The sequence below is a fragment of the Atractosteus spatula genome, chromosome 5 (genome assembly GCF_055471065.1).
Source record: "Atractosteus spatula isolate fAtrSpa1 chromosome 5, fAtrSpa1.hap1, whole genome shotgun sequence".
Classification (NCBI taxonomy): Eukaryota; Metazoa; Chordata; class Actinopteri; order Semionotiformes; family Lepisosteidae; genus Atractosteus; species Atractosteus spatula.
Genome location: NC_142710.1, coordinates 13,690,546 through 13,705,573, shown reverse-complemented (window position 1 = coordinate 13,705,573; position 15,028 = coordinate 13,690,546). Strand labels below are relative to the sequence as shown.

Genomic DNA, 15,028 nt, shown 5'->3' with positions numbered 1-15,028 from the left:
AGAGAGGGGTTAATACAGACACACTGACTGACTGGACACTCCAGTACATTAACACTGCACTGAGAGAGAGGGGTTCATACAGACACACTAACTGGACACTCCAGTACATTAACACTGCACTGAGAGAGAGGGGTTCATACAGACAGACTGACTGGACACTCCAGTACATTAACACTGCACTGAGAGAGAGGGGTTCATACAGACACACTGACTGACTGGACACTCCAGTACATTAACACTGCACTGAGAGAGAGGGGTTCATACAGACACACTGACTGACTGGACACTCCAGTACATTAACACTGCACTGAGAGAGAGGGGTTCATACAGACACACTGACTGGACACTCCAGTACATTAACACTGCACTGAGAGAGAGGGGTTCATACAGACACACTGACTTTACGCAGCGGTATTTCAGTGATCTATAAGGATTATTGGTGTCGCAGACCGTGTTGTAAAATGTCTCCTCTCTCCCTCTCCGAGGTAACTGGGGGCCTCACTTGATCATTGTGCCCACCAGTGTGATGCTGAACTGGGAGATGGAGCTGAAGCGCTGGTGCCCTGGCTTCAAGATCCTCACTTACTACGGCAGCCAGAAGGAGCGCAAGCTCAAGAGACAGGTAGGGGGCAGCGCAGAGCTCTGCCCGTGCTGGTTGTGTGGCTGTGGACCCGCCCGGAGGCCTCAACCGTTGGTCTCTCTTCCACCCCCCAGGGCTGGACGAAGCCCAACGCTTTTCACGTCTGCATCACCTCCTACAAGCTGGTGCTGCAGGACCACCAGGCCTTCCGCCGCAAGAGCTGGCGCTACCTGATCCTGGACGAGGCGCAGAACATCAAGAACTTCAAGTCCCAGCGCTGGCAGAGCCTGCTCAACTTCAACAGGTAGGGGCCGCCCCCGGGGCGGTTGGAGCCGCTGGCTAACGGCCGCATCTCTCTCTCTCTCTCTCTCTCTCTCTCTCTCTCTCTCTCTCTCTCTCTCAGTTCAGTTTCAATTCTAGATGTTTTATTGGCATGGCCGATGTATATGATCTGGCAACACTGAAATTCAGTTAACACAACATCTGCAGATATTTACAGTCATTTGCAATACAGACACATCATAATACGTTTAAATACAAACATATGGAACCCTATTGAGAGACAGGCTCACTGTTCCTCAGGCTGTGTCAGGAAATCACACTATTATTGAGAGACAGGCTCACTGTTCCTCAGGCTGTGTCAGGAAATCACACTATTATTGAGAGACAGGCTCACTGTTCCTCAGGCTGTGTCAGGAAATCGCACTATTATTGAGAGACAGGCTCACTGTTCCTCAGGCTGTCAGGAAATCACACTGTATTATTATTATTATTATTATTATTATTATTATTGAGAGACAGGCTCACTGTCTGTTCCTCAGGCTGTGACAGGAGATCACACACTGTATTATTATTATTGAGAGACAGGCTCCCTGTTCCTCAGGCTGTGTCAGGAAATCACACTATTATTGAGAGACAGGCTCACTGTTCCTCAGGCTGTCAGGAAATCACACTATTATTGAGAGACAGGCTCACTGTTCCTCAGGCTGTGTCAGGAAATCACACTATTATTGAGAGACAGGCTCACTGTTCCTCAGGCTGTGTCAGGAAATCACACTATTATTGAGAGACAGGCTCACTGTTCCTCAGGCTGTGTCAGGAAATCGCACTATTATTGAGAGACAGGCTCACTGTTCCTCAGGCTGTCAGGAAATCACACTGTATTATTATTATTATTATTGAGAGACAGGCTCACTGTCTGTTCCTCAGGCTGTGACAGGAGATCACACACTGTATTATTATTATTGAGAGACAGGCTCCCTGTTCCTCAGGCTGTGACAGGAGATCACACACTGTGTTATTGTTATTGAGAGACAGGCTCCCTGTCTGTTCCTCGGGCTGGGGCAGGAGATCATATACTAGGCTGCAGCTCTGTTGAGTTTCCTCTCCCAGTAGGATTAGGAGCTGTTGGGATTCTGGGAGGTGTGGGAATTCTGGATTGGGATTTGTTAATTTTGTTAATTTGGGAGTGCTGGTCTAATTCCTGAATGTTTGTCCCCCTCTCACTCTCAGTCAGAGGAGGCTGCTGCTGACGGGCACGCCCCTGCAGAACAGCCTGATGGAGCTGTGGTCCCTGATGCACTTCCTGATGCCCCACGTCTTCCAGTCGCACCGCGAGTTCCGCGAGTGGTTCTCCAACCCGCTGACTGGCATGATCGAGGGCAGCCAGGAGTACAACGAGGGGCTGGTCAAGAGGCTGCACAAGGTACTGCCCCCGCCCTGGCTGACGCAGTGTGCGCCCCCAGTGCCCGAGCCTCACCCACGCTCTCCCCTCTCTCCGCGCAGGTGCTACGGCCCTTCCTCCTGCGCCGGATCAAGGCCGACGTGGAGAAGCAGATGCCCAAGAAGTACGAGCACGTGGTGCGCTGCCGGCTGTCCAAGCGCCAGCGCTTCCTGTACGATGACTTCATGGCGCAGGCCTCGTGAGTACCCGCCACGTCCGTCGGGCGGGGGGGGGAGGGTCACTGGGTTGCGGCTGCTGAATTGGTCATCTCTTGCTCTCTCCCCTCCCCTCCTCCCTCTGTCCAGCACCCGGGAGACGCTGGCCAGCGGTCACTTCATGAGCGTCATCAACATCCTCATGCAGCTGCGGAAGGTGTGCAACCACCCCAACCTGTTCGACCCACGGCCGATCCACTCGCCTTTCATCACGCCCCGCATCCTGTACACCACCGCCTCGCTCGCCCTGCGCGGGCTGGACACGCACCCCTTCCAGGTGAGTCGCACCCTGATGAAGGACCACAGCCTGGACACGGATACTGGGCACAGGCAGACCTGGCTACTCAAAGAGAGCAGGCTCAGTGACCACAGCCTAGACATAGAAACTGGACATAAGCAGTTACTGACCCTCAGACCTCTCCCTCTCCCCTGCAGCGCTGTGACCTCTGTGTCAATGTGACGTCACTGTGGCCCGTGTGCGTGTGCTGACCCTCAGACCTCTCTCTCTCCCCTGCAGCGCTGTGACCTCTGTGTCAATGTGACGTCACTGTGGCCCGTGTGCGTGTGCTGACCCTCAGGCCTCTCTCTCTCCCCTGCAGCGCTGTGACCTCTGTGTCAATGTGACGTCACTGTGGCCCGTGTGCGTGTGCTGACCCTCAGACCTCTCTCTCTCCCCTGTGGCGCTGTGACCTCTGTGTTAATGTGACGTCGCTGTGGCCCGTGTGCCTGTGCTGACCCTCAGACCTCTCTCTCTCCCCTGCAGCGCTGTGACCTCTGTGTTAACATGACGTCACTGTGGCCCGTGTGCGTGTGCTGACCCTCAGACCTCTCTCTCTCCCCTACGGCGCTGTGACCTCTGTGTTAATGTGACGTCACTGTGGCCCGTGTGCCTGTGCTGACCCTCGGGCCTCTCTCTCTCCCCTACGGCGCTGTGACCTCTGTGTTAATGTGACGTCACTGTGGCCCGTGTGTCTGTGCTGACCCTCGGGCCTCTCTCTCTCCCCTGCGGCACTGTGACCTCTGTGTTAATGTGACGTCACTGTGGCCCGTGTGCCTGTGCTGACCCTCAGACCTCTCTCTCTCCCCTGTGGCGCTGTGACCTCTGTGTTAATGTGACGTCACTGTGGCCCGTGTGCCTGTGCTGACCCTCGGGCCTCTCTCTCTCCCCTGCGGCGCTGTGACCTCTGTGTTAATGTGACGTCACTGTGGCCCGTGTGTCTGTGCTGACCCTCAGACCTCTCTCTCTCCCCTACGGCGCTGTGACCTCTGTGTTAATGTGACGTCACTGTGGCCCGTGTGCCTGTGCTGACCCTCGGGCCTCTCTCTCTCCCCTGCGGCGCTGTGACCTCTGTGTTAATGTGACGTCACTGTGGCCCGTGTGCCTGTGCTGACCCTCGGGCCTCTCTCTCTCCCCTGCAGCGCTGTGACCTCTGTGTTAATGTGACGTCACTGTGGCCTGTGTGTCTGTGCTGACCCTCAGACCTCTCTCTCTCCCCTGTGGTGCTGTGACCTCTGTGTTAACGTGACCTCACTGTGGCCCGCGTGTCTGTGCTGACCCTCAGACCTCTCTCTCTCCCCTGTGGCGCTGTGACCTCTGTGTTAATGTGACGTCACTGTGGCCCGCGTGTCTGTGCTGACCCTCAGACCTGACCTCTCTCTCTCCCCTGCGGCGCTGTGACCTCTGTGTTAACGTGACGTCACTGTGGCCTGTGTGTCTGTGCTGACCCTCAGACCTCTCTCTCTCCCCTGCAGCGCTGTGACCTCTGTGTTAATGTGACGTCACTGTGGCCCGCGTGTCTGTGCTGACCCTCAGACCTGACCTCTCTCTCTCCCCTGCGGCGCTGTGACCTCTGTGTTAACGTGACGTCACTGTGGCCTGTGTGTCTGTGCTGACCCTCAGACCTCTCTCTCTCCCCTGCAGCGCTGTGACCTCTCTGTTAATGTGACGTCACTGTGGCCCGTGTGTGTGCTGACCCTCAGGCCTCTCTCTCTCCCCTGCGGCGCTGTGACCTCTGTGTTAATGTGACGTCACTGTGGCCCGTGTGTCTGTGCTGACCCTCAGACCTGACCTCTCTCTCTCCCCTGCGGCGCTGTGACCTCTGTGTTAATGTGACGTCACTGTGGCCCGTGTGTCTGTGCTGACCCTCAGACCTGACCTCTCTCTCTCCCCTGCGGCGCTGTGACCTCTGTGTTAACGTGACGTCACTGTGGCCCGTGTGCGTGTGCTGACCCTCAGACCTCTCTCTCTCCCCTGCAGCGCTGTGACCTCTCCATGTTTGACCTCATTGGCCTGGAGGGCCGCGTGACGCGCTACCAGGCGGACGTCTTCCTGCCGCGGAGGAAGGTCTCCCGCCTGCTGGTCCAGGAGGTGATGGACTCGCCCGACCCACCGCCGCGGCCCAAACCCGTCCGCATGAAGGTCAACAGGTACGCGGCTCCCGTTAGCGTGACCCCTTTGTGACACAGGAGGCCGAATGAGTCGTGAGGCGCTCGCGGGGCTGATGAGGGTTTCGAACCGAGGGAGGGGGGCCGGTCCAGGGGCAGGGGTCTTGCTAGTAATGGCTGGTGGGCTGCATCAGCTTCTCTTCAGTATTGACTGGGCTGGCATACAGCCCTGTGGGTCTCTGCGTGAGGGAGACTTGGGAAATCAACGGTTGCCGCCTGACGGGCGGACTGCATGGCGGTGCACTTGCCGGGCTCGAAAAATTGAGGTTCGCTGCTGAGGAGTGGAGCCGTGTCTGGCGAGGTGTCAGCGAGTCCGGGGTACTCCCTGGGCCTTCCCATCAGCAGAGCTCGTGTTCCCTAGCGAGAACCTGCGGTGCTGTGTGAATCGCATCCAGACCTGGGTGTCAGGATGGGGGGGGTGGGTCGAACCCGATTCCGAAACTCCAGTGTCTCGTCGTATGGGGTAAATAGTGCCCGTCACCTGTGCCCGGTGACAGTGAAGGGATTCGGGAGACTTCAAGAAACCCTGGGGAACAATGGTTCAGAGCTGCGATCCCAGACAGGGTCTGAAAGACCAGGGCCGTGGCAGCGTCGGTCTTGTGGTCCACAGTGTGGTGGTGTCACCCTGCACTCCGGTAGCCTTCACCTGATTGAACGCTCAGTGCGTCTCTTAACCTCCCCCCTTCTCTCTCTCTCTCTCTCTCTCTCTCTCTCTCTCCGGCAGGATGTTCCAGCCGCTGCCGAAAGCGGACGGGCGCACTGTAGTGCTGGTGAACAGCCCCCGCCCCCCCGGCCCAGCCCCCTCGCCCTCCCCCCTGCTGCGCCCCCCCGTGGCCCCGGAGAGCGCTCCCGCCGCCGCCGCCGCCCCCCCTCCGCAGCAGCACCCCGCCCCTCCAGGTGAGCAGCCCCGGGAGCCGGGGGCCGGTGTCCCATGTGCCGGCTGCTCGACCCACTCCTGTCCGGTTTGGGGTGTCAGGGTCATCGTGTTGACACCCCACCCAATCGGGGAGCACAAGTTCTAGACTGACCCGGGACAGTTGTTCATTTTAACGGCGTGGGTGAAATGAGTACAGCCAGCACAGGTTATCTACAAGATCAGAAGCTCTTCCTTGAGCGGGCTGTGATTTGTAATGAATTAACGTCCTTTCATGGGACATGGGCTCAAAGGACCGGGGGGAGTGTTGTCAGCTGTGTGGCGTTGAGCCGTCTGTGCTAACGGGCCTCTTGTCCCTTTCTCTCCCAGTGACCGTGTGTTCGGTGCCGCCCGCTGCTCTGGCCCGGCCTCCGCTGGTCCCAGCTGGCCCCAGTGCTGTCTGCGTTGGCGGAACCGGGGTGAGGCCCGGCACCCCTTTGCCTGTACTGGCTGTGCGGCCTCCGGGATCCCCTGGCACCCTGCTCCGGACCCCGACGGCACCCGCGGCCTCTGCGCCACCTCTGTCAGGCTACGCAACACCCACTGGTGGGACCGTCACCCAGCGAGTGCTCCTCACCCCGGACATGCAGGCCAGACTGCCCTGTGAGTGCACACTGTCTCTGACTGTGGATCTCTCTCTCTGTTTGTTGGTGTCTGTTAAAATTCTTTATTCACATCTCTCATATTAACCCCTCTCTCTCTCAGTGCAGTGTTAATGTACTGGAGTGTCCAGTCAGTCAGTGTGTCTGTATTAACCCCTCTCTCTCAGTGCAGTGTTAATGTACTGTAGTGTCCAGTCAGTCAGTGTGTCTGTATTAACCCCTCTCTCTCAGTGCAGTGTTCATGTACTGGAGTGTCCAGTCAGTGTGTCTGTATTAACCCCTCTCTCTCAGTGCAGTGTTAATGTACTGGAGTGTCCAGTCAGTGTGTCTGTATGAACCCCTCTCTCTCAGTGCAGTGTTAATGTACTGGAGTGTCCAGTCAGTGTGTCTGTATTAACCCCTCTCTCTCAGTGCAGTGTTAATGTATTGTAACCCTCTCTCTAGCCGGTGAGGTGCTCAGTATAGCCCAAATTGCCTCTCTGGCCAGTCGCCCAGTCCAGTCGTCTCAGGGCAGCAAGCCGGTCACCTTCCAGCTGCAGGGCAACAAGTTGACTCTGTCAGGAGCGCAGCTGCACCAGGTCAACATGAGCCAGCCTCGGCCCGTGCAGGGTGAGTGTCTGCGTGCTTCCCTTTAAAACCCCCTAGCGCGGATCTTGAGTGTGTGTTCTTATCCCCCGGCTCGGTGCGAGTGCTGTAGAGATGCCAGTGCTGTCCTGTGCGCGTGTGCGTGTGTCTGGGATCCGGGTTTCTGTTTCGCTGCCTGCTCGCGCGCCCCTCCAGCGTCGTGATCTGTGCGTCGTGGTGATGTCATCTGTGACCGGATCCATGCCCGTCTCTGCAGGGAACGTAGTTCACCTGGTGTCCAGTGGGGGGCAGCACCACCTGATAAGCCAGCCGGCCCAGGTGGCTGTGATCCAAACCGTGAGTCAGAGCAGCGCGGGGGTGGTCAGCACGCACCAGCCCACCCTGTCGCCCGGTCCCCCCGGCCTGTCGCTGCCGCTGAATGCCACCCAAGGTAGGGCTCTTTCCGGCTCTTCCTCCCTCGGGGTGTGGTGGTGTCCGTCTCCGTCACGGTGGAGAACTGCATCGACGGTTTTCTGTCCGGTCAGAGTCGTGTTGCTTTGGTGCTGGGGTTAGCGGAGCACTGCTGGGACCTGTACGTGGTCTACTGCTCTGCTTCATTGTGTCACTTTAAAAAATGAGGCCAAAACCGCTGGACTGGCAGACACTGTGGCAGCAGCAGATGAAATTTGGAATGATTTAGCTGATATTCAAGCCTGGGCGAGCATCTGGCAGATGACGTTGAATGCAGGTTTCAAGTGCCAAGTTTCATGTGCAGGCAGCACTGACATGAACTGCTAATACAGAACAGGACAGTCAGACAGTGGTAATGTGCTAAATTTGCTTTTTTAACAACCAATTCAAAAGGCAAATGGATGTGAGGATCTCGAGTGTTGAATTTTAATCAGTAGTAACTCTCTCTTTGCAGTTCCTCCCTCCATGGTGTCTGGCTCTGGCATTGTGAAGATCGTGGTGCGCCAGTCGGCTGGTAAAGAGGGGGTGCCCACCCTGGCTGTGCCCCCCACCCCCCGTGCCCCTCCCTCCTGCCCCACCCCCTCCCCCTCTCTTGCACCCCATTCCAATAGCAGCCAGTCCCTGCGCCCGGTGCCCCCCCCGCAGCCCGTCAGCCGGCCTCCTGCCCCCCTGCCCAGCCAGCTGGCCCCCCCGCGGCCCCCTCCTCAGCCCCCGTCGCCCACCCCCACGCCCCCGCCGCTGCGGCCCGTGCTGAGGGTGCTGCAGGGCCCTGCCGCCGGGACAGAGCAGGGTGAGGAGCGCCGCCGTCTCTCGGGGTGCTGAACCCCCGCCCACAGGCACTGGGCTGCTCCTTGCTGCTTCAGTGATGCCCCTCTCTCCCTTGCAGACCAGTGTCCTAACTGCTGTCCCTCTCTCCCTCTGTCCGCTCGCAGCGCGCCTGAGCGCGACCCCGGGCCGGGACGACGGCGACGTCATCACCCTGCGCGTGGCCACGCCGTCGGGAGCGAGTCCCCACCTGGGCGGCGGGCTGAGCACCCCGAGAGTGCGCACCCAGGTGCCTCCGCCCCCCCGCTCGCCCTTCTACATGGTGAGTAGCCTCTGGGCCAGCCATTGTACCGCTGAGGCCTGACCCCTAGTGTCCAGGGGTTGACCCTTCTCCAGGCAAGCTGTGAGGACCCCGGCCAGCTGATCCCGAGTCTCATCCCAGGCAGGGCCGGCTGGTGGCAGGACCCTGGCTCGCACCCGAGCTCGGAGCGAGGCTTCCGGCTCTAATCACTCGGCGGCGCCACCAATCGGTTTTCTCGATTAATCGTTTTAGTTTGGCTGACGTTCAGGCAGAGCCATTTCGAAGCGGCACCGTTTCCTGTACAGGGAGCTCTTTTTCCCAGCGCGAGTCGGCAGCTCCGCGACAACTTCATCGCTGCCGCTGGCCGTGCGTGTCCCCGTGCGTGTCCCCGTGCGTGTCCCCGTGCGAATCTGCAGCGCAGGAGCAGGGGTGCCCAAGCACTGTCCAGCTGCCTTTCGTGACGTTACACAGACGCGTTTTGAGGCCGCGGGTTTTCATTGAGAAAGCAATCGGAACGTAAACCCTCCTTCGTTTTCCCTGCTTTCCTGCTGAAGACTGGCGCATGTGGTACGGTCACGGGCCCGTTTGACTCGCAGTTACACAGGCTTGAGAAAGTAAGAGCTAATGCTGTGTCAGTCCTGAATGGGTTTTCTGGAGATCCTGCCCCTACCCGTTAGTTCCCATGGGATCAGTGGCGAGGAGTCTGTGCTGTCTTCGAGAGCGCCACGGACACATTGCAGTGCTGACTGTCGTTGTGACTTGTCCAGATGTCGGTGACGGGCGTGATCAGTGATCACTTGCGGCCCGGCTCTTTTCTTTCAGTCCTGGCTGGCGGACCGGCGCAAGGCCCAGCGTGAGGCCCGCCTCTCCCGGATCCTGCGCGTGAACGAGCAGCACTGCTCCGCCCGGCCCATCTACGGCCAGGAGGTCCTGCGCTTCCTGACCGTCCTGGACCGGCCCTCCGCCCCGTCTCCCGACGCCCCGGGGCACTGGCTGAGCTCCGGCTACGCCCACTGCCTGAACGCCCAGTCGCAGGCTCCGGACCGGTACTGGGAGCGCAGCGAGGCCCTGAGCCGGGTCATCCAGACCCCGGAGCAGCGGATAGAGCAGCTGTCCAACGTCATAGACAGGTGCAGACCAGCGCCGTGTCCCTGAGCTCATGCAATTCTTCCAGCAATGTTAGCCAGTCGCTGTCCTGGTCCTGGAGAACCCCAGTCCAGTGAGTCTTATAGGTCCCCCTCAATCAGAGGGGCTCCAGCACCAGTCCAGTGAGGCTTACAGGTCCCCCTCAATCAGAGGGGCTCCAGCGGTTAGTTCAATGGTGGATTGAGGTCAGTTCCCCCAGTCTACAGTGAAGTGACCCCTACTGCCCCCTCTTTTCCCCAGGTTCATCTTCGTGATCCCCCCGGTCGAGGCCCCGGCTGTGGCCCTGCACACCTCTCACCCCCCGCCCTGGCTGGCACACCGTGAGGCCGCGTTCCGGGAGCGGCTGCGCGCCGAACTGTCCCCGCGCACCGCCTGCCTGCACCGCATCCACTGCAACATGCGGACGCAGTTCCCCGACCTGCGGCTCATCCAATACGACTGCGGTGAGTCCTCCGGCCACCAGGGGGCGGTCTCGCAAGAGGCCCATTGGCCGGCGCACCCGTTACTCACCCCTCTCTGTCTGCCGGCCCGTAGGGAAGCTACAGACTCTGCACATGCTGCTACGCCGGCTGAAGGCGGAGGGTCACCGCGTCCTGATCTTCACCCAGATGACCCGCATGCTGGACGTACTGGAGCAGTTCCTCAACTACCACGGACACATCTACCTGCGCCTGGACGGCAGCACCCGCGTGGAGCAGAGACAGGTGAGCTGTGGGGATGGGCACCGTTTGGAATCGGGAATGCTGGGCTGGAGGCTTCTTCAGTCAGCCCAGGCAACGGTAGAAAGGGCTCTTCTCCCTAGGAGCAGAAAGACTGAAGTGCTCACAGCGGCCTACACAGACTCCTGTTTCTGCTCCTGCTGTCGGTGCTGACCCCTCCTCTCACTCTCCCTCAGGCCTTAATGGAGCGCTTCAACGCAGACCGGCGGATATTCTGCTTCATCCTGTCGACCCGCAGCGGGGGCGTGGGGGTCAACCTGACCGGGGCCGACACCGTGGTCTTCTACGACAGCGACTGGAACCCCACCATGGATGCCCAGGCACAGGACCGCTGCCACCGGATTGGCCAGACCAGGGACGTGCACATCTACAGGTACAGTGCGGCGCTAATCCTGACACAGAGCTGACTGTGTCAGCCATCTGCAGCCCAGAGTCACGCTGACGCAGGTCAGGGACAAGCGCCTCTAGAACCCAGAGTCGCTCTAGAGCAGGTCAGGGACAAGTGCCTCTAGAACCCAGAGTCGCTCTAGAGCAGGTCGGGGGCGAGCGCCTCTACGGCCCAGAGTCGCTCTAGAGCAGGTCGGGGGCGAGCGCCTCTACGGCCCAGGGTCGCTCTAGAGCAGGTCGGGGGCGAGCGCCTCTACGGCCCAGAGTCGCTCTAGAGCAGGTCGGGGGCGAGCGCCTCTACGGCCCAGAGTCGCTCTAGAGCAGGTCGGGGGCGAGCGCCTCTACGGCCCAGAGTCGCTCTAGAGCAGGTCGGGGGCGAGCGCCTCTACGGCCCAGAGTCGCTCTAGAGCAGGTCGGGGACATCTACAGGTACAGTTAAGTCTTCAGTTTTGTGCTGTGAGTTCACTGGGTATTGTTGGTTGTTGTTCAGACTGATCAGCGAGAGAACAGTGGAGGAGAACATCTTGAAGAAGGCCAATCAGAAGAGGATGCTGGGAGATATGGCCATCGAGGGTGGAAACTTCACTACAGCCTTCTTCAAACAGGTACTCCCTCCCCCCCCCCATCTTTCTCCCGTCCTGGTGTCGGTGCCTCCACAGCATCTTAACAGGTCGTGGCCGCAGGGCAGTGGGCCAGGATTTGGTAGCTGGTGCTGAGAGGAAAAGTCTCCCCCTGCAACTCACTGCTGGGTCCCACTGTGCCAGTAGTGCTACTAATGGGGAGAAACACTGCAGCTCTGTTGTAGTTTCAGTATCCTATCATGCCTCTCTCTGACTGCAGCTCTGAATTTCTCAGTTATGTCCTGTAGAGTCCAGTCAGTGTGTCTGTATGAACCCCTCTCTCTCAGTGCAGTGTTAATGTACTGGAGTGTCCAGTCAGTCAGTGTGTCTGTATGAACCCCTCTCTCTCAGTGCAGTGTTAATGTACTGGAGTGTCCAGTCAGTCAGTGCGTCTGTATGAACCCCTCTCTCTCAGTGCAGTGTTAATGTACTGGAGTGTCCAGTCAGTCAGTGCGTCTGTATGAACCCCTCTCTCTCAGTGCAGTGTTAATGTACTGGAGTGTCCAGTCAATGTATTAACCTTTCTCTTTCTCCTTAGCAAACAATCCGGGAGCTCTTTGATCTGACCGAGGGGGAGAGGAAGGAGATGGAACAGCCCAACCAGGCCCCCTCCCGACAAGAGGAGGAAGAGGCCTTGAACAACAAACATACCTCTATCCTGGAGCAGGTGAGGGGCTGCAGTGCACCTAAACACAACTGGCATCCCACAGGGCTCTGTTTTTGGTCCCATTCTTCATATCTGTTACAGCTGGCTCACATTCTTCTCAATATGAGGTTGTGGGTGAGCCGGAGCAAGCAATAGGCGCAAAGCAGGACACACCCTGGACAGGATGTCAGTCCATCACAGTGGACAGCAATGTTGACCACTGCACCTTATTTCTAGGCTTATGAAACACTGGAATCATACTCGCGCAAAACCTGGTACGAATCGCAAGCTACAGAGGGTCCCTGTTGGAAGTCGGCTTAGTAATTTGTTGCTTTGCATATACGTTGTCAATTAAATTAATTATACTTCGAACATCATACTGATCTGTACTTTTTTCAGGGCACCAATAACTAGCACGTGTAGGTGGTTAGTGAATTGCCTTGTTCCAAAATGAAACAGCAAAGGAAAAAGGCAAAATCTAACACTTAAAAATTGTTCTTGTAGCCAGTGCAGTTGCACGTGACTCGGATTAAGAACCGTTGTTCAGCCTTGTTAAAATCAATCTCTTATCGCTTCCCGCGACTTCGTTGATCCAGGTGGTGGATTAAGGTGTGATTGCTCACTTTTAAAGCCTCTTCTCCACATTGGGCTTTCAGGAGACTCCGTAATGAGGCAGTGGGTGGGGTGGGAATTTTGGCATGGTTTGACCTTGTGAACGCAGTGATGTGCACTAAGGCGGCGTGGGGCGAGGGAAGTGCGAGCTGCATCAGCGGTGTTGGAGTCGGGGGGATATCGACCGTGTTGCAGTGCTTGACTGTTGGGTTTGACAAGCTCACAGCTGGAAAGGAGCTGATGCTGGCTTGCTGTTTCTCTGTACGCGCGAGTTTGGGGTACATATCTGAAGGTCATGACATTATTCTTTATGGATAAGACTTTCCTCTTCTAAGCAGAGGTCACGTGATCTCCCAGGCTTGTCGCAGTTGAGAGCTGCGTTATTTAGGGACATATCCTGGACTTGCATGGGGACCCCTTGTGCTGTTCTTCAGTGCACCCCTGAAACACTGAATGGAACCAAGTCTGACTTGGGACTACCAGCCCCATTAATTTCTGATCGGTAGAGCCTTCAGCTTTGCTGCTGGGGAAAGTTTATGCTGTGATGCTCCTGAACCCTCCGTGTTTTCCATTCTCTTGGCTGGGGGGGGGCGTTCCCTTTTGTACGTCTTCACACTATGTCACGGCTTTCCGTGTGCAAGGGTTCGAGCCTGGATCGTGTCACGCCAGCTGTCCGGGCTGTCAGGACTGGCTGTCCTGGGGCAGTGTGGGATTGCTCGGCCAGGGCGCAAGCAGCTGGGTCTGCGTGCTGGGGCAGGGGGGCCTGCCCGCGCTGCCACGTTCTCCTGCCGCGCGCCTCGATCGAGTTCAGTCGGTTCCGCCTCTAACTCTGCGGGCCGGAGCTGCAGCAGCTGGCCCGGGGGTTCACCAGCTCCTCTCTCTCAGGCGCTGTGCCGGGCGGAGGACGAGGAGGACATCGCCGCCGCCTCGCAGGCAAAGGCGGAGCAGGTGGCGGAGCTGGCCGAGTTCAACGAGAACATCCCATTGGAGGAGGGCAGCGAGGGGGCGGGCCGAGAGCAGGAAGAGGAGGAGCTATCCAAGGCTGAGCAGGAGATCGCCGCCCTGGTGGAGCAGGTACTGGCTGACATGTGACACACACACTCAGCAGATTGCAGCTCTAAAGCGGAGCGGAAACGCACACCGTGCTCACCTCTTGCACTGCCATGTCATCCTCGCCATGGGTCCGGGCTCCTGCCTTTGGGTGTCCAGTCAGTCAGTGTCTGTATTAACCCCTCTCTCTCAGTGCAGTGTTAATGTACTGGAGTGTCCAGTCAGTCAGTGTGTCTGTATGAACCCCTCTCTCTCAGTGCAGTGTTAATGTACTGGAGTGTCCAGTCAGTCAGTGTGTCTGTATGAACCCCTCTCTCTCAGTGCAGTGTTAATGTACTGGAGTGTCCAGTCAGTCAGTGTGTCTGTATGAACCCCTCTCTCTCAGTGCAGTGTTAATGTACTGGAGTGTCCGATCAGTCAGTGTGTCTGTATGAACCCCTCTCTCTCAGTGCAGTGTTAATGTACTGGAGTGTCCAGTCAGTCAGTGTGTCTGTATTAACCCCTCTCTCTCAGTGCAGTGTTAATGTACTGGAGTGTCCAGTCAGTCAGTGTGTCTGTATGAACCCCTCTCTCTCAGTGCAGTGTTAATGTACTGGAGTGTCCAGTCAGTCAGTGTGTCTGTATTAACCCCTCTCTGTTTCTCTTACAGCTGACTCCAATAGAGCGCTATGCAATGAACTTCCTGGAGGCCTCACTGGAAGACGTCTGCAAGGAGGAGCTGAAACAGGCCGAGGTAACTGCCGTCTTTTCTCACAAGCTCTCTCACTAAGCCGCACTCGCGCGCGCTACCTATATATGAGCCGCGCCCTGAGAGAAGGGTTCTGGGCAGCTACTTATTAAGCAGTGGCCTTGGGTTCACATTAACAGGGAGGGACGACAAGGTCTCTGCCCTGCTGAGGAGCAGTTCCTGTGGTATGAAAATAATATGCCAGACCTGTGTTTGCTGTATCTCCTGCGTGTGGTCCCACAGCAGGATCTCAGAGGGGTAGCAAAAGATGGCAACTAACAAGGATGACGCCCTCATTCTGCGGAAGTGGCCGCTAGGCTCAGTCTGAATCGGTGTTTTCCTCTTTGCAAGGGGCTAGCGGAGCAGTTGGTGTTTTTTCCTTGTTTGCAAGATGTCGTCTCTAAAGGGAAGTTGCCTCTGGCCTTACACCCACGTGTGGTTTCTTGGGTTTGGCCAGTCCCAACGCAGTGTCGCTGTCCACGCCGCTGGCTGTGGCGTTCAGACACTCTTCCTTGGTGTTATCGGTGAATATGAAACTGAAC

The 15,028-nt window shown here is 57.7% G+C and overlaps 1 protein-coding gene across 1 annotated transcript in view; it reads left to right on the top strand.

The window, feature by feature from the left end:
* srcap (Snf2-related CREBBP activator protein) overlaps nt 1–15,028 on the top strand; it is a 34,962-nt gene that overhangs the window by 10,684 nt on the left and 9,250 nt on the right. The window contains exons 13-32 of the mRNA XM_088916982.1: nt 486–622; nt 715–884; nt 2,093–2,285; nt 2,366–2,502; nt 2,609–2,795; nt 4,776–4,945; nt 5,688–5,860; nt 6,207–6,479; nt 6,923–7,087; nt 7,320–7,493; nt 7,968–8,303; nt 8,446–8,600; nt 9,402–9,709; nt 9,966–10,168; nt 10,260–10,429; nt 10,621–10,817; nt 11,322–11,436; nt 11,990–12,118; nt 13,595–13,783; nt 14,409–14,492. Of these exons, the coding sequence (XP_088773108.1) occupies nt 486–622; nt 715–884; nt 2,093–2,285; nt 2,366–2,502; nt 2,609–2,795; nt 4,776–4,945; nt 5,688–5,860; nt 6,207–6,479; nt 6,923–7,087; nt 7,320–7,493; nt 7,968–8,303; nt 8,446–8,600; nt 9,402–9,709; nt 9,966–10,168; nt 10,260–10,429; nt 10,621–10,817; nt 11,322–11,436; nt 11,990–12,118; nt 13,595–13,783; nt 14,409–14,492 (3,665 nt within the window). The remainder of the gene's footprint in view (nt 1–485; nt 623–714; nt 885–2,092; nt 2,286–2,365; nt 2,503–2,608; nt 2,796–4,775; nt 4,946–5,687; nt 5,861–6,206; nt 6,480–6,922; nt 7,088–7,319; nt 7,494–7,967; nt 8,304–8,445; nt 8,601–9,401; nt 9,710–9,965; nt 10,169–10,259; nt 10,430–10,620; nt 10,818–11,321; nt 11,437–11,989; nt 12,119–13,594; nt 13,784–14,408; nt 14,493–15,028) is intronic.